Below are 23,440 nucleotides of genomic sequence, written 5' to 3' on the forward strand. Positions count from 1 at the left end.
GGCTGGGACAGGGCTGCTGATCACAAACAACTACTGAACCGGCTCTGATTCAAAGCATAATCATCTAAATGTATGCAATCATTTAAAACAAGCTTTTTTTCAGAATTGACGAGGAAATGTGTAAAAGTCTGTGATTTGTAAAGTTATATTTCTCTAGTACTACGGCTTTATAGGCATTTGTACCTCTGCACAACTTCATGATTCATGAGCCTGTGATCTTCGCTGTGCAGAGTATCCATAATACTCACCGTCATACTTTTTGAGAAGTGATGCAGGGCATTATAAAAAGATATTACCTAATTCATCCCACTATAGTTTGTTTGTATGCTGAATGCCTGACTGTTTGATGCAGGTTTTCAAACTGAAAACAAGTAGTCCGTACCACCACCGAGTTACTGAAACCAGAGAAACGGATAGGGCTGCACAACTATGGCAAAAATTAAAATCATCATTAATTTGGTCAATACTGAGCTCACGATTACTTGAATTTGGGAACTTATGCTTTCTATTATTTAAGGAACTGGTCCTTTTTAACAGTCCTTATTATCATTATGGTAACCTTATAAGTGGTTCAATAAATCTGTCTCGTTTCCTTAGGGTATGGACTCGACCATGCAACATATTTTGCACAGTATTTTTTTCTTGTTCCATATTGGATTCTACGAGACTGAAGTGGCTCCAAATAACTGAAGTAGTCTTATCTTTTCTGTCGACCAGACGTTCTTTTTCCCACCACTGTTCAGCTTTCACAGAAGGTAGAAAAGTAAAAGTAAGTAGTAAAGTAACAATCCTTCCATTGTTACATATATTTGGCTAAACTAGCACCAGGGCAGCACCCTCTGCTGCCAGGGGGGTAAAAAGGAGCGCTTGATTTGATATACAACATCAGAGAAAGTCCAATGAAGCCAGAGCAACACTGCTAAAAAATCATTTAGGGTTGATTTTCTGGTATTCACAATTATGGGAAGCCAAAATTGTATCTGAAATAAAATTCTATTAATTGTGCAGCCCTATATACAGTCATGACCTCATACCTGAAGCAACATAAGATGTTTTTGCTGAAGCTTGGGCAAGCTAAGCCCACTTCAAAGTTAACAAGAGGTTCCTTGATAACACTAATGTCCCAATTAAATTAATTTCTTAAGTGCCATAAAAAATAAATAAATAAATAAATAAACAAAAAAAAAAAAATGTAAGGCAACAAAGTAGGAAGGCCTGCTTGATCACACTGCAAGCAACTCCAAAGTTATGAATAGGAAACAAAAATAAATGTAATTTATACATCACCATAAATTCTTGCCCTTATTTTCTGTTGTTTTATTTTTATTTTTCTATATCCATGTCCATGTTTTATATGTTACAAGATTTTTTTTTTTTTAAATTTAAAATGTAATCCATTTCACTTCCACGTAAATTATTTGTCTGATATGTGGATGTTTGCAACCACAAACTTGAATCTTGAACCCTGAGCTCAGTGGATGCAATGCTTATCCAAGCATAAATTTTGAAATATTTATTCCATTAATATTTTGAATAAATGGCTGCCAAGAACTGGGATGCTTTGAATAGCTGTAATCAACTTGCCACTGACTTTGCACTTGCCAAGTGGAATATTTGTTTATGAAACAAAGCCACACTGGTGGTGCAACAAGAAAGCACAGAAATGTGATCGGCTGTTGACTGTAAGAAGTTCAGCTGTGGATAACTTGTCTCAGCTGACGGCTTGGTGACTGTCCACGTCAGCCAAGCTTCTCTGATCATTATTTACTGCATCAACTTTTTGATCAGGTTGCTCGCAGTGTGGAATCAAAGGGAAAGAGAGGTTTTTCTATGAATCAGAACCAGATTCTGAGGTTATGTTGGATTCTCAGGTTAGAGGGGCAAGTTAGTTACTACTGTTGCTGTTACTAAAGCTTTTACTAGGTTGGCAGGGACCTAGTATATCTGTTTTTACCTTCAAGAGCTAGTGCATGCAGAGAGAAGAAAAAAGAAAGAAAGGAAGAGACACAAAGAAAGAAAAAAAAAACTCATTTCTGTTAGTGCACTACAACATTTAATTCAAATGCTGCCACACTCCATACACTGTACATACAACTCTGCTGAAGTTGGAAGGCACAGTTATGCCCAGTCCCTACTCTTCATAAGGCTGAAAAAGAAGTTTCAAACTCATATAAAGTGATCAATTAGCAGTTATAGAGAAACATCACAGGTCTGTCCTTAAGCAGTATCAGGGTAGAAGAGCCTTGACAACTATGGTGTGGCAGAATAAAAATATATATCAAAGAGGTTCCAATTAGCTTTGACAAACTGCTTACCTGCTTTAGATGTTTCTTAAGTTCGCTCGATTCAGGCTCTGGCAGAGGTGGGAGAATTTCTGCACTGGTGGGTGCTATGACCTGCAGAGGAAAAGAGAAAGTCTAACTTTGGTTTTATATTCACAGATTGGAGAAAACAAATCTTTAAGTCCCAAATAGGGACTCTCTGGTCCAGGCTGCTCAAATAGATCAGCCATCAATTTAAAAACAGCTAGTTTTTATTCCAAATGACTCAACTGGGGATCTCCAAATTGGCTGATGTGGAGAAAATATGCTTAAAATATGGAAACCAACGCAAAATGCAGAGGCCAAATGCTGCTCCACAAGCTTCATGGTCATGTCGTCTCTGGTTTGAAATGCTGATACTGTGCCAGAAAATAACTGAAAAAATGCAATATTCAATATATGAAGAAAGGAAATCTCATTCACAAAAAAATTACAACACCATAAACCTCATTTGTCAGTTATGTAGAGAAAAAAATGGCATTGGTATTGGCTGATCCTGAAGAGAAAAAAAAATCATTTCCAAGATCAGAAAAATCCAGACCGGAGCATTCCTGCTGATACCAATGCTTATCAGTGCATTTTATCGGTAATCCAATAGCATTTGGGCGTGTGACTGTGATCCTGAGATAGTGAAGCTGTATCAATACCCGTTACTTAAAGGGCATCTGTGATTTCTGACATTTTTCTCTTTGAGCTCAGCACAAGCTTCCAGTGTTTTACAACAAAACCCATTGTGAATGGACTGGCACTGGGGCCAAGTATTTCTCAATATGCAGTTCACTAATTCAAAGCTTTTCACACAACTTTCTGCACCAACATGCAGCTTGGCACCACAGTTAGTTTCATGCCCAGAATGCATCAAAACTATCAAAACACTGTAAGCATGAGTCAAAATTAGATATTTCCACCAAAGCACGAGCACTATTTTCCTAACAAGAGCACTCTGTCAGTCAGTATGCAGTTTTTGGCATACAGCAATTACAAAATACATGAAATGGAAATTAATGTAAGTCCCCATACTGTAATACAGTAAAACTGAACTGAATTGAAACTGACAGACCCAAAAAAAAAAAAAAAAAAAAAAACACTGATCTTCTGCTGAAATGTTCAGGCATCCAGGAGCCACCTGACTGTGTGGTTGGTCTCAGCTACATAACTTTAATCAACAGTGTTCTACCATTTGTTTATATAAGCATTACAGCTACTTTTTTAATGGGATTTTTGACTGTGTTATTTGTGATTCAGGTAGCTGTCCACTTGTGTGTTAGATTTTAAGGTTAAATTCAACCGTTTTGCTACCTTTGCTGAAGCTGTCAATCACACTGTACTGCTTCAAATTAACATCATGCTGGAGTTGCATGTATTGATTAAGGGCTGTAGTTGTATCATCATCTAATACACATAACATTCACCTGTGCCATATTGATCTGTGTTTCTGTCTGCATCAGCCAAGTTAGTCTACAGTTCTGAATGCTGCAGGATTTTTTTCTCTCTACAATTAAAATCTTCATAAACAGGATACGACACTCTCCATGTCATTGTTACAACTGCTGTTAGGGAGCATTATTACACTGGACTCTATATGGAAATGACGGAGAGGTGTATGAATATTTCAGTTCTGTTCAATCAGAAAACAGTGCCTAATTGGCGCTGGTTCCTGATATCAAATCTTAGTCCACACGTTCCCTTTCCATCTCCAACCAGACAAGCACAGAGATCCAACACACGAGATGAATCAGGCACGATCTGTAAATTCAGTCTCAGTGTTAACAAATCAGACAAAATAAGAAGCATTCTGTTAATAGAGTAGCAGAGCACCATTCAGAAATACTGACCACATGTTTTCTGAGTGGCCAGAGACAGTTTTGGTCCCAAGTGACAGTGACAGTGATAACATGAGACACTGATGTTCATATACCATGCCAGTCAAATGTCGTCCTATTGAATGACAACTCATCCCTTAACTTATTAAGCCATCAGGAAAGGATTCTCTTTACTGTATTGACTGCAGCCAAGAAAATCCTTATCAGTGTTTCCCATTAGCGGACAATGTAAAAGGGGTGGGTGGAGACGAAACATCGAATGGAGAGCAACTGCCTTCATTTACCAGCGAAATTTCCTACAGTATTAACAGTTTTTGCACTGCACCCATTTTAACTATTTCTGAATGTCGGGGAGTTTTAAGCAGCACCGAGTGTCTGCTTGTTTACCTGTCTACCTGTTTACAAACACTGTTACTAACAGTTGCCAGTCTGGAGCAAATTGTAGAATTTTATGTTTCACTGTCCTTTTGATTTTCACAATTTAGGCAGCATTTCTCTCACAGAACTTCTCTCACAGAAAAAAAGTTTGACTCCAACCAATTTTATTATCTACATAGGGATCATACATTGGGACAGGTGTGTGTGTGTGTGTAGCTGTAGGGAGGAGTACGAGCAGCCTGGCACACGCAAAAGGGGAGATACAGATACAACATTCAATATTAGTTGGCCCATTTCACAAAAAAAACAAAATTGTGGAGGTCAGTTGCGATATTTGGCCGGCCACCACAATATCAGCTATGCATGGGAAACACTGCTTATTCTCAGATGGAAATTCCCACACACATTACACATTAACCAATGGATATGCTTATTTCACAAAGCAGTAAGGAAACAAATAAAAAGCTGGTCACAAGGGGGAGAAAGAGTAAAAGAGTAAAAGTAAAAGAGAACTGCTGACCTTGTTGCTGTCCAGGTCCACAAGCCACACATCATCTGGCATTTTGAAGTCAGATTTGTAGAGGAAGAAGCTCGCTGGGACACCTATGATGTAAGGAGTAGGGGCGAGGAGGAGCTGTGGAGAGAGGAGACTGATCAATTGCATTTCACCGTCACCATAACAGACTCACATCACAGCATTCCCTGTTAAACTGAACTTCCGGTGGAACTGCAGATTACATAAAGGGAATCCACCTTTGTAAAATAATTACTGAATGTGATAAATGAACCTAAAACACCATCTTCCTCTGTACACGGCTGTCTACTGCGACAACCAGTATCATCGGAGTTGCAAGTATGTTTCCGCCTGCTTACCTGCTCAGCTGATGCCATGCATGTCGGCAGTAAGGGGATGACAGGGAACATGTACTCCAGAGGGTAGATCATGGCCACAAACGCCATGACACTCATAGACAGGGCGTTGTAATCTCGGGACTGAAGAACAACCTGTGACAAGAAAAACACATAAGGAAAAAGACTACTATCACATGCTGTCGAATCACATACAGACAGACAGACTCTATATCAGGAGTGTCAGACTGACATCAGGTAGCAGGCGGCATTCGATCAAATGATACCTTCATGGGAACTGGGTTATTTTTTGTTAACATCAATATGACTGACACTGACACATGGATATTTTAGGCTACTTTCTGATTTGTTATTTTTAAAATCAATCAATTTGTAGCCGACCAATCAATGAGAAATTGCTTGTTGGTTCATGAAAATAACACAAAATGTAAAATTACATAAAGGAGAAGAGAAAATGCGACAAATATACAGCAGACAGGTTTGCTATTTACCTTTCAGAAGAAAAAAACTGCTCTTTCGTTCTTTCTTGAAAAATTCTACCAATCTTCAAATTTTTGGACAGCATCTTTGCTAAACTAAGGTACAACAACGAGCCTTCAGGCTCTGACTTTACTTATACAGCTGATGAATAGTTTGTAGTGCTAGGTATATATACATATATCTATCTATCTATCTATATCTATCTCTCTATATATAGATATAGAGAGAGAGAGAGATAGATAGATAGATAGATAGATATCTATATATCTATATCTATCTATCTATATATCTATATCTATATATAGATAGATAGATATAGATATATAGATATATAGATATAGATATAGATATAGATATAGAGATAGAGATAGAGATAGAGATACATAATTTAAAAGAAAATGTAGTTTTTTTATATTTATTAAAAAATATGTTTGTTTTTTTCCCTTTCACTCCTAAACATCTTGGGGGCCGGATGAGATGTGCTCACAGGCCTAATTTGGCCCACAGCCAGATCTGACATGTCTGCTCTAGAATCTAGAAAGACAACATAATGATGGACCGGCCCTGGGTGTCATGCCATCAGTGCTTTCATCAGTGTGACAACACCCTGTGAAGTTAAGTTTTAAATTCAACATCAACACAAATGAGCTGACATAACACTTTCACTGTGAAGTAAGATTGACAAAAGCACAGCACACCTGCACTTACATCCCTCTCATTTAAAAATAGCCAGAAACATCTGGAGAAGCCTGTTGTGCAAGCCCTGATGTCAAACAAGACAGCTCTGAAGAGGTCATTGAGTATTTCCCATCAGTCATGCGGCACACGCAGCTTTGTTCTCCTCCATCATATTTTTTCACGCTTCACTGAAATGGCTTCAGCTAGCCAGCATCTAATAGAAAATGTCTGATGAAGGTTGCCCAAGGCATTTCTTTCCTGAAAGTCTTTGAAAAAGCCCTTCCCCCAGGCAGGGACACATAGCTGCACTGTAGAGAAAACCACTGGCCAATTGCAATATACTAAATAAAGCTTTTTTGTCCATTCTCCTTGAAACAACTACACTTCTCTCCTTCCAGCTTAAAAATCACTGGAGAAAGCAAGGAGTGGCAGGCCTGCAGGAAGCCTGATAAGAGACCCTTTACATCCAGACCTCTCTGCCGTGTGTGCCCTTACCTTGTGCTCCAGCAGGACACAGCTGAGCACCTGCAGACAGGCGTCCACGCCCAGCAGCTCCAGTGGCAGATGCAGGGGGAAGTCGACCATGCAGAAGCGCGAGTTGTCAGGCAGGGCGAAGGTGAGTGGACGCTTGAGTTCATGGGGCAGCACCTCCACATCCACACGCCTCTGACCCGCCACCGGTACTGGTGAACGCAGCAGCCGGTACACCCAGGACTCAATCTCTCGCAGGTCGGCCAGCAGCTGACTGCCTTTCTCTTCCACTGACAGTGCCCCAGTGAACACCCGCCACATGGTGTCTCTGACAAGCACAAGATGAGGGGATATGAAAAAATAAGAACTCGCATTACACATCATTAGCTACGCTTCCATCCAAGGTGTTTTGCATATTTTGAGCACAATTCAAAAAATTCAGCAAAAGATAATGCAAATGAAATTGGGCTTCCGCCAACTACATTATAAGGGCTCTATACTAACTTTTTTCCAAGGAGTACGTGTGGTCCTACATGAAAAAAAAAAAACAACAACTTAAGAGCATCCAAAGAGATTTAGGAGCATGGTGAAAAATGAGTTTGTTAATGAACATTAATTACCACCAAAAGGTAATGTAATGTTACCACTTCACATTCTGCTGTCGTTTAGTAATCACAGCTGTGTTGTCTTTTGATACAATTCCATTCAATACATTCACAATTGTAACCACAGATCACTGTACACTGTAGTCTTTACACACACACACCGTGTTCATAAATTATTTTTCTAGATTGCACATATCTATTTTAGCAGCAAATGTGAATGCAATACTCACAACTGTAGAGCCCTGATTACCTGAATTACCAAGAAATGGGTGTTGTAATGCTATGTAATCAAATGTTGACAGTCTAACAGAAGCACGAGAGCCTTAATGACCTCCTTGCTGTGGGAACAGGGGTTATTACAGTCCTCTGTCAGTAAGATATAGCTGTAAATGCAACTAAGTGACACCGGAGAGGCTATGCAATGGCCCATTTTATGCAACTGAAATGGCTGCTGTTACTATCAGACGCCATGCGACCGTATGTCTGGGAGCCCGGTGTCCTGTCTTACATCGCCCCCTGCCACAGAACGCCTCCCTTGTGATCATTCCAATTCAGCAAATGATGTTGGTGTTAGACACCTGAAGTCAGCCATTATTCCCAGAATAAGTATTGTGGCTCTTTGGTAGTTCTGTAGTAAATTAATAGGGATTAATCTGGGAAAGGAATGCATTCTCTGCAAGGACGGCGATCCTCAACACCACACCCCCACTCAGAAAAGTTCAGAGCAGCGTAGTAGTCTCCTCTATTCCCTTGGTTATTGTCTGACGCAGAAACAGATGACATAGTTCCCTGCTACGTCATGGTTACTGTGCATCTTCCATCAGCATTTTTTCCATATTCAATTCACCAACTTATCTACCTCATCCAAATGCATAAATTTTAAGCATATTTTGGGAGTACTAGCGCTTTTCAAGTGTTTTATTAAGGTTTTCTTAGGCATAAATTCAAAATGTGCATATAAATAGTTAACCTAAATAAATTTAAAGTAAATACTTGGCTCATTTTATTGCTACAAACAAGTGCCACCATGAGGCCTCAGCACACTGTGCGTAGTCATTAATATGATGAACAAATGAGATCAAAACACAGGAGAGGCTCTTAAGTAATTGCCGATATATTGATGAGAAATACTCCACTCTACTCTCTACTAAAGCCTCTCTGGAGTGTGTGCTCGGTGTGTGTGTGGCAAGGAGGGAGATAAATCATTAGCTGTTTGGAGCCCTCCCACCAACTGCAGCTGCTACCCAACGGCAGCCAGAGACCTCAATCTGTCAGCCTCGCCACAACATTAAAACCCTCACAGCCATTATGCAATGGCTCTCCTCAGTCCCTGTCATTGCCATGCCACATGACAACCAACCATGTCGGGAAAAGAACAGGTCTGTTCGGCCTTCCAAAGAGGCACCAAGAAACCACATAATCCAGTACCGATGATATGCGGATGCAGATCTGATTGCTAAGGTGGAATAAAGAAGAAGGTGTGAGATTAACTGCATTATTCTCTGCTACAATCCTCTGCAGTGATGTGGGGAAAAGCTGCACTGATTCTGAAGCTATAAATAGATGACTGCTGAGGAATCATGTGCACCTTCTAAACATCAGCAATCAACTTACATGAGTGGCATGCTTCTTACGCCAGTAAGAAATAAATGGTCTCCTCATTACCACATGGTTCATTCAAAAATACTCAAAATTAATCATTAAAGACCACTGCAACCATTCCAAATACAAAGAACATTTTTAGCCTGATAGACCAGTCAATCCACCACACACCGACATTATAAACACAGTCAAAATCATCGAGTTTAGACTTATTTTTATTCCATATCGAAAGTGTTAAACTGGCAATGCTCCCGTTACTATGGCAACATTACATAATGAGGAAGCACAAGTAATGCAAGGGACGATGGGAAATTTACTATTTTCCTTTCTCTGATCATATAGAAATCAAAAAACTCACAAATAAAACAAATATTTTACAACAGGGAGTTATGCCACAGATATCTGTTATCATCAACTGACGCTGGCATAACTTGTTACAAGCCAAATGATGGCAGTTTTCAGTAGCCTCATCATTTTCCTGACAAAAGAAATATACAACATGCCTGGCTGAGCTGGCTAAGACATGTAGTGAAGTGCGTCAGAAGCCTGAAGATGCAGGAACTTAAAAAAAAACTAGGAGATTTGTCTCTTTTTTATGTATTTTATTTTTTTACTGATCAGAAAAATCATCGAACCCCTGGCTCAAAAACCATGGTAAGATCTGAACCATGAGTTTGCAATCCTCTGAATACCTAGCACTAGCATGCCCGACATCAAAGTGAGCACGACGTCTCAAAACGTTCTGTAGAAAGGTTGGTTCTTAGCTAAGCAAGAGTTGATAAAATAGATACAAGGACAAACAGAAACATGGCTATGACTGTGCTGTAATTTGCGTCATTCGCCTCAGCGCCATGTTTGGTAAACTGACAATATGTGGGGAAATCAGACATGGAAGTGCAATAGACTCTTATGTTAAAACTCGGCTATAAAAATACTATTTCAGCAGTACTGAGTGAAATGACATATAAGTCACACTCTTGTAAATTCAAAGCCCTTCCAAAGTGCACCATCCGTCTCAGATCCGTCTAGCTACTGCAGACGTAACACAACCAGTGTTGGTGGTTCAGCTGATTTTACTGAGTGTGTGCCATATCCGACCAGCTGACAGAACGGAGACATACCACACTATTGGGAGAAGGTAAATACCGGATCTGCACTCGCCCAAGTGCATTTTCTAGTTTTGGATGCCATTATTTGTTATCAGTGTGAAGTGTGTTATCATAAAGGGTAGTGCCAAAACACGACACAGGCTACAGATGGCCAACATAACTGAGTGGAACCACAGTCGAGGCTCCTGTATTTACTTTGCATCGTAGACATACACACAGCAGGTCAACAATCAAACAAGCAGGTGGAGGAGAGGAAGCGTGACGGCAAACATCAGTGGTAACGCTGTAAAGGCAGAAACTGATCTGCTTTGTTCTCATCCAAACTTTACTAACCTTGAAAACTTAGAAAAATTTAGATATTTTTGAAGATTTCAAGAGCTGCTCCCAGCCATGCATGTTTATTACATTTGATACGGGAAATACCACGTCAACAGCAGTACAATTTCAAATACTGAAATCTGACAGATATTTTAATCCCTTCCTAACAACACTGTGAATGATTTCTCCAGAGATGTTCATGTTTGCAAATTGATGCAGAGAAAAATGCAGGGTAATCTCACTCATCTGCTAAACTCAGTGCTACATCCTGATGACTTTATGGTGACATACCGTTGTTAGTAGAAAGCTTAGATGAAATGCACTGTTAAAATAACATACACATAATGAAATGAGAATTGGCACCAGAAAACCTAGCTGGTGAATGCCTACAATATGACTGGTTTACATGAGTTGTTAAAGACTGGATCGGTATAGGACAGTCATGCAAAATACTTTCTGTTCATTGGCCATGTTTCCATGTTGGTGTGCCTATATCACTGTAGAATACTTTGCAGTAGAATATATCAGGTTTCTGTTCACAACATTGACTTGGCATATGAATTAGGGTTGGGCAATATATGAATGTTATATCAATATTGTAAGACTATACACTGTCTGGAATTTTGGATATCATACTGAGATATGGCCTAAGTGTTGCCTCTGCCTTGTTAGGGTTAGGGTTAGACAGGAAAAGGCTGCCATTTTTTGGATCGCATTTATCTCTACCTGCTTGGTCATCATATCCACATTACCAATGACAGTTTTGCCAAAACTCTCATTTTGTAAATATTTTGTGAAAGCGCCAACAGTCATCCTTACAAAAATGTCACAGTATCGATACCATGGTCTTCGGTCAAAAATATTATGACTGATTTTGATTTTGTGCACAAATAAGAAATAACAGTTTAAAAAAAAAACATTCAAGGAATGGTGATACAGAAGATGCTGCATACTATTTTTTTTTGTGATTAATTCATAAACTCTGGTTGCAATTAACATTTTATCAATACCTGATGTACACTATTTCCTGGCAAAACTGTTTAAAATTTGTTGATAGATTACTTAATCATTAATGTTACTGACCAATCATTTAATAAAACGTTCAAAAATCTACAATCCTACTGCATACTATACATGCAGTCCTGAGCCTCACCTCTGGGTGGCGCGGGGGAGCCCAGCGCGCTGTGTCAGCCTCTGACTGCAGCAGTCCACCAGCCTCTTGAGAATATACAGACATTCCCTGAAGGTGGAGAAGAAGGGGTAGTGGCTGAGGATGCACAGTGAGGTCAGCGTGCTGTTGCGGTTCCTGGCTGCCGCCTTAGCGGCGCTTCGCTTGTGCCGCGGGGACTTGGCGGTGTTTGCTTCGCCACCTGGCGGTCCACTCTCCGTCCCAGAGGCAGGCAGAGGTGCCGAGTCAGCGCCGGCGGGTGGCGACAATGATGAGGAGGGTGGGCCTCCACCGCTGCCATCAGATCCTTCGCTTGTGGTTTCCGCCCCTTGCGCTGCGGCCTCCGTGTGGGCGCTCTTGTCCCCACGACTGCGGTGATGCCCTCGCTGAAAAGAGCGGTAGAAGTTGACACAGATTCCATAGCGGGTGATTCCTGAGTCCTTGTCGGTCAGCGTGAAAACAAAGGAGGCGTCGTCACGCAGGCTGACCCTGCGCTGGCGTACACTCAGGCAGCCCTCTGGCTGGCAGAAGAACACCACGTCTGGTGGGAGTGGGAAGTCATGATGGTCCTCCAGAGGGTAGCGGCGGAGGAGCTGAGGAGTCTGGGCCACACTGTCACTACTTGGTTGCCTGGAGGATATGAACAGTTCTTTTTGTTTATTTGGTTTTAATGAAACAGAGAACCAAGCTAATACAGAGAGGCTTGAATATAATTAAAAGCAGCACACAGGTCATCACAGAGACGTTTCAAGATGTTTGTTTTATTGTAAAGTGCTAATGCGAAGAAAACTGAATTTTAATCGGTCATGAAGTAGTAAAAGAATCACTTCATGAGGCACACTGTCCTTCACAACTAGTGTATCATCTAACACAGCTTTCACTTTTGCCCAGCAGTGAAAGGAGAAACCTTTGTAATTATAAATTTGTCAGTTCAAATTTGTGGACTGACTCAGAACATTTGGTCACAGAAGACGTTAACAATAAACATCCTCCTCTCCCCATCAACTGTCAAATTGGCCTTAAAAAGGACCACAACAGTCATTTTGAATGTTTGACCCATTTATCCAATTTACCCATTTACCAATTTTACATGTCAATAAGCCATTTTGCAATTCATTGGGGGGGGAGTTGGATTTCACAACATATAATCAAAATCCCTCCATTTTCAAATATGAATTTTTGTTTGATACACCCAGCTCATAGCTAATGTTTGCCTCTGTGGCTAACAACATAACCACCATTCATAAAACAAAACTGATAATTCACTGTGTGAAGCAAACATTTCCCCAGGGACTAGTTTCTAGTGAAGAGACCATTTCACTCCACACCAGTTTCAAGCAATTCAAGTCATCAACACACAGCAGTGCTGCTGCTTTTAGGAAAACAAAGTGGAGGACTTTATTACACTGATAGAATACTGGTGTGAAAAAATATGAAGTTCTTTTTCATATTGTAGTGGAGTGAATGGAAACCAATGGCTAGATAAAAGGTAGGATAAATGATAACACAGTAAAAAAACACTGCTTGCTTTGGGAAAAGATTAGTGGAAAGTGAACTGTATACATTATGTAGATATAACACTAAACATGCAAAACCTCTGGTATAGTCCTTAATCCTCTACTCAGAGCTACTCAGTGGCAAACAGAAGACTGCAGTCAGATATCAATGTGTGTATTTGTAACCTCTGCAATTACTGGGCAAGTAGGCCACTGCATAAAACAATGTGTTATGCTGCATTCCCCTCATACGGAAATAATGGCTGGAACAGCTTTGAAGGTTCAAGAAACAACTTTGAAGTGTCCATGAGTTTAATGTCATATGAAGTTAAACGTAATAACTGATTTTTTCTGCAGTCTGAGTTGCAGCAAACGTTATGCATGTGGTAGCTCGGCTCTAGCCTGGCATCACCACACCAACTCACAAGTGCAAAAATTTATCTGGAGCCTCTCAGTTGATTTCGGATTTCCAAAGGGTGTAATCAATGGTCGCAGACCAAAATGCCCCTGGACACCATTTGATAGACCTACAACCACTGAGCCTCAAAGACGCTCCTGTGTTTGTCATCGTATCAAACCCGCTCCATATTAAATAAACAGTTGTTTCTGTCTGAACAGGAGGGGCCTAGTCCAACCTGCTAGAGCAAATAACACGGGCATGCAGATTCATCTGTTCAGCTCCATCCTGCCAATTACAATCACATAACAATGTATGTGATGAAAATCATTTATTTTGCTTGATTTCAAAAGTAAATATAATATTCCACACGTGACTATCATTGGTGATGTCAAATTCAACAATTCTGAGAAATTCCACTGTCAAACCCCAATATTCAAAGTAATATTTACAAACACCTTTTTTTCTTTTTTGAAATAAACAGGAGGTATGTATATAACACATTTCCCATATGACATGAATTCAACATTTATAAGTTTTCTTACCTGGCTCCGACTACCACCAGGTAGTCCAGAAGGCGGGGGCACATTTTCTTTTTCTCCATTTTGGAATGACCACGTCCTTTACGTCACCGCATCTAGGACATACATGTATTCCCTCTGGAGTCAGTGGCTGCTTTCCAATCACAACCGGGAACGTTTAGATGTAGTGGTGAAACTCGGCTCCCCGATGAACATTGCGATGCATGAAAATATTTGTACCTGTAAAATAAGAAAAACATAACAAAACCTTCTTAAAACTTCAACAATCTGTTTTACTGCATGTTTTTCCTGAGGTCAAAGTAAAATGTTTATTGCTTATTAATCAAAACAGACAGTTGCAGGTTTTGCGTAAACAACCAAGCAGCATCTGACATGTTAAATTACATATCACACCATCACATCTTATAGGGTTTGACATTTTTAACAAATATCTAAACATACTTAAAATTCTACTTCTGTCTGTAGCAGTGAAATTCAGCTCACAACTCACTAGTGCAGATTACTGTATTAAAAAAAAAGAACAATCCACCCTGTGATACTGTGTTGTAATATACACTTTTTTGGTGTACGCACACCACCGAAACATTTCTCATCTACTACCTTCCCACAATGCCTTTCAACAACCACCCAGAGAGGGGGCGTGTAGGTGTAGAAATTCATAGAGAGAGCGAAGTAAGAGCTTCTGGCCGAGAAAACAGGAGTGGAGAAAGCACAATGCTGCGGTGTGCCCTGCCCAGTTGTTCAAACAAATTAAAAAAAAAAAAAAAAGCCATCAAGGAGGAGGTTGTACTACAAATGTTACCAGTGACAAATCTGCCACAGTACAAACAGTGGCTGCAATGCATTCTGTTCAACTGAGGTTACTGTCAATGGAGAGACTGGTATCTCTGCCTCTTTGATGATGCATCTCCCCCTGTGTGATGGTAAAACCCTTACAGATAGTTAAAAAAAAAAAAAAATTAAACTCCAAAGCAGCTAAAGCTATGCTGAAAATATCGGTGTGATGTCACATCATCGACATTTCACCAGTTACCTGCAATAAGAAGAATACATCTCGAAGTACACTGCCAACTGCAGATTTTTCTAATTGTATTCAACTGATTTAGGGTGGATTTTTTTTCTTTGAGAGCACTGGAAGACGTTGATAATGATGTCTGGCTAATGATTAGAAACTGTCTTCAATTAACAGTGCGGCCCGCTCCATCAGTCAGACATGTCAGAAGTCAGAGACAATGAGACAAAGGATGAGGAGCACAAAACATGTCAGATTTGACAAGCCCACATCTGCAATTCTTATTCATCACACTGCATACATGTCACCAGTAATCTGCAGAAATAAGAAAAACACCAAACCAAGCAACCCAACAGACCCTGCAATGCATGGTATTTTGCTAATAGTTTTTATTTACCCGCATTTTAGCTTAGATTTTTCCATTTATATCACCTCTGAAAGGACAATTATTACAACATGATTTTTTGGTTTGTTTGTTTTTTTGTTTTGTCTGTTTTGTTTTCATGAACTATGAAGGTTTTTCAATAGAGGCTCCCTGGTGAGGTAAGCAGCTTAGGGTGCTTGGGGTAAGGGGATGTGGAATAAGCTCCACACCAAGCTTGTACTATGACCAGTACAGCCCTCTTCGATTTATTAACTGGACAACTCAGGATGGATTTCTTCCTCTACGTTAACACAGAGGAAAATGTGTACAAACAATCAGCAGCTCACTACCAGCATAAATCTCAACTACAGCTGCTACAGTGACCGCCAGAGGCAATGTCACCAATTAAACTGAGGCTCCATATTCCTATCTGCGCTGTGTCATGTACAGATATGATTAGGCAGTAGTGCTCGAGTGCGCAGGCTGCACTGAAGTCGAACAAAGCCACACCATCAACACTGATAGGTTAATCAGCTCAAAGCAACGGTGCATCTGGACAGACCCTTGTTAAGGCAATGAGACTCACATAATCCACTTATTTGAAAAACAACAGCAAGGAAACACCAGCCTGCAGGGATTAGGCTAGACTCGGCTCGACAGACAGTATTTGAAGCTGAGACTGAAAACAAAATGATTTCAACGCATTCAAATATTCCATTCAGCAGATAATTTCATGTTACAAGTTCTAATGTGTTACTGCTCTGCATAGGAAATTTTGTTGTACTTTGACCCCCTGCAGACATGCAGGGTAAACCTCACCTTGCCTAATGTAATCCTACTTAATTTTGTTTTTCCTCAGAGAACAGCCCTAAACTTGCAGCATGCATCTGTGGGTTAGAGTTCAAGCTGGACAGAACAACTGTGAGAATGCAGTAGCAAAGCAAAGAGCAAAATGTTGAGGATGCATAGAGATTAGCCAATGGGAGCAAGAAAAATACTAGGGGTATATCAATCCATCAATCTGGATCAATATAACTGATACTAAGTGAAAATACTGATCCATATAGCCATCTTAGGGATACACCTTTATTTTGAAAATCCCATGGCGCATCTGTGTCACAATCCATTTCCGTCCAAGCACACCGCACTCCTGAACGTTAAAATAGTGCCAGCGCCAGGCAGATAACGGCAGCCGCAGACAAGAAAGGGACAAAAGGGATATCTACTCTCCTCTCGAGAATAAGTCAGCAGTGTGAAAATATTGTGGATTTCAGAGAAAATACGGGTCAACTGACAAATCACATGCTAGATGCAAACAACGCCAGTACCAGATTAAATACTCAGGAAATGTGACGAACTTGGCCAAGCACCTAAAACAAAAACACAGCATTGTAATGTAAATGGTGGTGTTGAATGGGCAAATGAGTGGAATCAGAATTGTATCATGGGTGACTTTAAGGTATCGATAAATACTTTATCACTGTCCAAAGAATCAATATGATATCATACAGTGAACCTTGTGATTTACACTCCTAAAAAAATACAGCACCAAACAACAACACAAGCCGGGATATACAGGGGTATATTGCTAATAGCTAGCCAACATCTTCCAAAAAAACAATAATACAATAAAATAACATTTTGAATGCATTTGCTGTTTTATTAGACATGGTAAATCTGAGACAATGAGGTACACAAAACATGTCAGCCAGGACAAGTCCACATCAGCAGCTCCAGCATGTGCCTGGGAAAAAAAGACTTGATCTAATCAGTGTGGCATGCTCTAACGAGAGGATCTGCATGGACCGCAGTGTCGTGACATGAAGTCAGAGTAAAGGCTGTTGGTCAGTTCTGAGGCTATAGGTCTGACAGCAATAAATACTACACTTAGCTGTCCCACAGAAAATCCACCCAGAAAGACAAACACTCCAACCACAGCAATTTGCCAGCGTTTCCCAAAGGCTGTTATCTGCACATCATTAAGTTAATGGATCTTTAAGTTTGACATTGGGTGATTATGAATTCCAGTTATTCTGATAGTAATATGAAGGGAATACAATTAAAAAGTACACTGTTTGAAAATGTTGGACATTTAAAATGTAAAGATGACTAGGTGTTCAGTAGCTCTAGTTACGATCAAATTACACTTGAGGGGGACAAAAAAAAAGTGATATTAATCATTAGGGGTGCGATTCACCAAAGGCCCCATAGTACAATATTATCACGATACTAGTACTGCAATTTTAAACAATTTGCAATATGCTGAGTTTTGTGGAAACATGTATTGTGATATATTGGGATGTTACCTTTTAAACTGCAAACTATGTGCCCAAGGGAAAACTAGTCATGTTTTATCTGATAAGATAAAGTTTTCATTCTATTCATCTCACCTCAGTCATTTTTACTGCAGAAAAATGGGACAGACTGACAAACTCTGTCAGAAAAACCCGCCATAAATGTTACACCGATTGTTGGCGATACAATATTGACACTTTGAGTCTGTGTATTGGTACAATATTGCCATACAAAATATCACAATACAATGATGTATTGATTTTTTCCAACCCCTATTAATAATCAACACTCAAACCTTTTGAATGTTGGAGCAAAAGTCTAACAGCTTGAAGATGAAATTAAAATAAAATGGCATTAAAATCAATATGCACTAATCCCTTACGGACATTTGAGTTTGGTGGCTGCTAATCCACAGTACTGTATTTCTATCTCTTCATTCACTTCCATAGCAAAACAGCTCCCAAAATAACACTTTTAGCACATAAACCAACACCAACAAAGAGAATTATGCCATTATAATAATAATAAAAAAAAAAAAACAGCATGTCTTGGTTGTAGTATAAAAGACAGGCAAATGAAATTAAGATAATCAAAGCACTTAAATTCAATCATGAATTATCAAAGCAGGGTGTTATGTTTTTAATTTTATTTTCATGCCAATTAAGTTGACAAATGCTACAAAAAATGTGCTAGAAGGAAATCTGCAGTGTCCCACATAATAAAAGTTGAGGTCAGTAATCAATGGCACGACTAAAAAAACAGCCAGTGCGACAGTATTTGATGATTTGTGCCATGTCATCGGGAGAAGGACACGATCCAAAAAAAGCCACATGGCGTCTTGAAACGAGTCTTGTTGATTCAGGTAAATGTCAGCACTCCTCGTGTTTTCTTAAATTATTTAAAAACTACACAAGCATGCCAGCCTCCTACTGCATTTCAGATCAGCTTTCAGATCATGACGAATGAGAGAGAGCAGTGATCACAGATGAGCACTACTTCTCAGAGACCTGTGGCAGAACATATTTGAGGCTGGGCGGATTTAAAACAGGGACAATATTCAATGTATTCTCTACTCCTCTGTGTGCTGTATAATGCTGAGCATGTTGGTGGGAGGTGCTCACAACTGGCATGCTCTGTCCTGCCATGCTTAAGTATATAGCATGCATTATTCTAACAGTCAAATAGGCTTGGGCAATATGGACAAAATCAACTATCACAATGTCTCTGACCAAATACCTCATATATCAATATTTTAACGATACTGTAGTAGGGACTGTTGGTGCTTAACAGTCATTAGCAATATGGATGTTATGACTATGCAGGTAGATACAAATAATAAAACAGCTAGAACAGTCTAATGAGTTCAGAAAATTGCATTTCTTTACTGTAATGCAGCTTTTAAAGCCAGGAAAAGACAACACGTATGCCATATCACGACATTACAATGAAAGCTGGCCTATACAGAAAAGCGAGCCCTTTTTGTTTTGCAAAGCCATAAAAAAGGTCCACAGATCAACATGCAGGCCTCAGGCTGGCAGCATGAACGCTTCCTGGAGGTTCGCTATATGTCTGTTTTATGAAGCAGTAGAGGATGAAGCAGAGCCAGAGGCCAGATCAGCTAGTGTTAGGATACAGGCCCGAGCTCTTTTATTTTCAGATGAGAGAGACAAGACTGAGCCAGCCAATTCACTGTCGACTGGTGAATGAGAAGAGCTAAATACCGAAACCTCATTTTCCTCCATACAAAAGGAGATAAGGAGTCACATTCACAACTGAATCTTCGCAGGCTAAATAATGGTGCACGGTAAAACAACAGATGAATCCGGTCAGAGTGGTCTGCAGGCAGCACTCGTTGGTTATGTAAGCACTGAGGGGAGAGATATGATTCATAGGCGTCCAACATGGATAGCATTTCTTGCCAGTCACAATGAATGGTGAGAATGCAAGAAATACAGTCTGTAGGAATAATTGCCTTCTTGGTTAAAAAGACCGCACAAATAGTGAAAGGGCTAAAGAGTAGTTTATGGAGGGATTCATTCTTAACTCTTGCAGGAGCACTTTATATAATATGTTGTTTTCTTCCCAGCAGCATTCAAACCATATGCCCAAAAACACTTGTTCATATACTGATGACAGCAACATGTGCTGCCATTGGTACTCCTCTGATGATTATATTTAAAAGGACTTATTTTTAGTCCGCCTTCCTCTAGTTTGTTTATTAATTTGCATGATTTGGCATTGCTACACGAGCACTAATGATGGCAGGTGAAAAGCAGGTTTGGCAAAAGTCCTGTCTGCCAGTAAACCCCCAGACTCAACATGGAGGCCCATCTCCTCCCATCAGGTAGATGGCACAACGCCCCAGGGTGCAGGCTGAACAGACACAACAACAACCTTGGTCTCCTGTCAATAAAACTGGTTAACACACATCATAGCACGGACCTCTCGTCTAACCACGCCTCCGCCAACAGAGCCACATTTTCCTCTCTATCTATATAATAATCCATACTGACAGACTGCATTACACACAGTATGAAACTGCGAACAGGACTGATCATCAAGATGCACACATAACACCGGACATACATCTGTGCTGTGATGCTGTTTACTGGCAGTTTATTTGGCTGTTTTTAGGTCTTTCGTGCTGTGGCCTCAACATCCATGACAAATTTTCCTTCAGGGACAAGAAATTGATCCTGTCTCACCTCATGTCATCAGTGTTTAGCCTGTAACAAGGCTGTCTCCAAGCACACAGCTCTGCCTGCGCTTGCTTACTTTGTAAGATCTGCTATGTGATGCAAAACCATCATATATATTAAGGCTGAACAATATATTATTATATTGTTATCTAGATATGAACATGGGTAATGTTAATATCTCAAAAGGAGACAATATGAATGATATCAAATTTAGGGTTAGCCTAAGGGAGTGATTTGAAAGGTGCTCAATATTCACTGTTGTCACAGTTAAAATTTTGTTGAAGAGTTGTATAGAGGCAGAGACCACAGGAAAATGTTTGATTTTATTTTATTTTGAATTTATTTTAATGCAGCTATGGACAGTGATTGGCCTGTATCAATAAAATACTTGAAGTGACTGCATCTTCCACATCTACTTGGTATTATCATTCTGTTTTTTGAGGAATGGTTAATTTTCACACTTTCATATGTGTGAACCCATAGTTATATCAAATGTATTGTGTATATATTTGATATTTGGCATAAATATCGAGATATGAAATTCTGTCCATATCGTGCAGCCCTAATATTCATATATTAGGGATGTAAAACAAATACAAAAAAACAAACAAACTGATCAACACACAACACACCCTACAAGGTGCAGGATTACACACACACATCCGCTGTAAAAGAGCCGTCTCACCAGACACTGAGCTGATGAATTAATGAATACACTGAAAGTATTTTTATGTTTGCTTGCCCTTGAGAGATATTTATTGATTTTATATTATCCCAAATCTCTCAATCCAATGTATATATATATATATATATATGTGTGTGTGTGTGTGTGTGTGTGTGTGTGTGTGTGTGTGTGTGTGTATGTGTGTGTGTGTGTGTATATATATATACACACACACACACACACATATATATATACATACATAGATATATACACACATATATATACACGTGTGTATATGTATGTGTGTGTATATATGTGTGTGTGTGTGTGTGTGTGTGTGTGTACATATACATATATACACATACATATATATGTATATATATTTGCTAACAAGAGAAATTACAGTGAACACTGGAAAGAGTATGTTTTTTTTTCCCTGATGCACAAAACAAACCGAACCGAACCCGAAATCGTGACCCAAAAACCGAAAAACAAAGCAAAAAGTGGTTTATTGAAGCGTTACATCCCTAGTAAACACATATACATATTCTGCTGTTCACCGTATGGTCACAAACATCTATGGTTTAATTTACATACGATTATCCTTACTAACTACCACATCACCTACAATCCACTGACAGCCGACTTAATTGCCTGGTCTGAGCAGCCTTGACACATGTCATAACTAGATGGAGGATAGCGATCATTTTTGTGTCGCAGGTTAGGATTGATATGTGTCAAAAATGTAAGGAAAAGCTTGAAGAAATGATGAAGTCACCGTGAAACAGGGCTTCAACCAAATGTTGCCACGGCAACATTTCGCTAAAATCAGCAGACGATAATAGTTAATATAGCACAAATCCTACCTGAGCTAGCTAGCAGGTTAGCTGGTAGTTAGTATGGAGATTAGCTGGTGTCACGCTCCAGCCGGGATGCGATGACACTAACATCGATATTAAAGAATACAAAGTCATTTGTTACTACCAGAATAGCAGACCACACAAATGATGCTATTTTATATGTCCTTCTTTATGTCCTTCTTTTTGGTTGGCCTTATCTCGTCCTAAACCATCACCCTTTGCGATGCATCCTCTCGCCTCCACGTCCGCTAGCTCGGTAGTGTCGTACGTCACGGATGGATTATGCTAGCACGGCTAACTAGCGGCTAACGGCGGTTTGACAGATTTGTCTCACAAGCGCACCGTTTAAACCAAATATTCACATCCATAACAGTAAATAAATCAAATCTGTGACGCGACACGGTGCACTGGCAGTGGATGGGTTACAAATATGAGACCATACACAGGAAATATCCTTACCTGTTCACATTAGCATGTTAGCCGCTATGCTAACCGCTCGCTGCGAAGCCAGCTGCTGATAACGGCCTGGGTGTCGGTGTCCTCCTCGCTCGGTGACAGAGACAGAAACGGAGAGGCAGCGGACGGTGTCGACTGAGAGCTCCTTTCTCACATTACAGTCTATCATGGACGCGTCTTGACATCGACAGCTGTGAAATAAAATGAGGGCAGCGCGTCAGGTGAGCTCCGCGGCGCCGTGACCTGATGCAGACTCGGGGGTCTGGCTGTTGGTGGCTGCGCGGTGCAGGCAGTCAGTCAGTCAGTCAGTCAAAGCCACAGACCGTCCTCACAACATCCTCCTCATCCGCTAACACCGCAGCCAGTTCCGCATACTGAGAGCCCGACCCAGCGGAAGCACACACAGCCCTGCTGGAGAGCCACGGTGCAGCCCCGCCGCCACACACTGTGCCACAAAATTTAATACACTGCATATTATCCTGCTACTCACTGCATACTACCACAGCACATATTATGCTTCATCATATTATGCAACTTGAACTGCATAGGTGCATTTTGCCACATTTACTACACATGATCATGTTTTTGCCCACAAAAGCCCAGCCCAGTTTTATCAGAATCAGAATCAGAATCAGAATACTTTATTGATCCCCAGGGGGAAATTACTTTTCGTTACAATAACAACTCCCACTCAAAGTGTAAAGTAAAAGAGCAATTAGTCAAGAAAAATAAAGAGAGGAATATAAATATAAATATAAATATATATAGAATAAAAAGAAAGAAAAAATATGTTGTTATTATTATTATTATTATTATTATTATTATTATTGAT

The 23,440-nt window shown here is 40.0% G+C and overlaps 1 protein-coding gene across 10 annotated transcripts in view; it reads right to left on the reverse strand.

Annotated features, from left to right (window-relative positions):
* Nucleotides 1-22,973, reverse strand: part of madd (MAP-kinase activating death domain) — a 65,230-nt gene extending 42,257 nt beyond the window's left edge. For 8 of the 10 annotated variants that reach the window (XM_030081374.1, XM_030081397.1, XM_030081366.1 and 5 more), the window contains exons 1-7: nucleotides 22,612-22,973; nucleotides 14,262-14,477; nucleotides 11,809-12,453; nucleotides 7,046-7,349; nucleotides 5,396-5,527; nucleotides 5,043-5,156; nucleotides 2,316-2,396 (exon numbers count right to left, since the gene is read on the reverse strand). In XM_030081374.1, coding sequence (XP_029937234.1) covers nucleotides 2,316-2,396; nucleotides 5,043-5,156; nucleotides 5,396-5,527; nucleotides 7,046-7,349; nucleotides 11,809-12,453; nucleotides 14,262-14,320 — 1,335 coding nt within the window. In that variant the 5' untranslated portion in view covers nucleotides 14,321-14,477; nucleotides 22,612-22,973. Of the gene's footprint in view, nucleotides 1-1,954; nucleotides 1,964-2,315; nucleotides 2,397-5,042; nucleotides 5,157-5,395; nucleotides 5,528-7,045; nucleotides 7,350-11,808; nucleotides 12,454-14,261; nucleotides 14,478-22,611 lie in introns of all 10 variants that reach the window. The other 2 variants (XM_030081339.1, XM_030081390.1) reach the window with 2 other exon arrangements.
* Between the last annotated feature and the right edge of the window lie 467 nt (nucleotides 22,974-23,440).

Source organism: Myripristis murdjan, chromosome 3 (genome assembly GCF_902150065.1).
Source record: "Myripristis murdjan chromosome 3, fMyrMur1.1, whole genome shotgun sequence".
In the NCBI taxonomy this organism is placed as follows: Eukaryota; Metazoa; Chordata; class Actinopteri; order Holocentriformes; family Holocentridae; genus Myripristis; species Myripristis murdjan.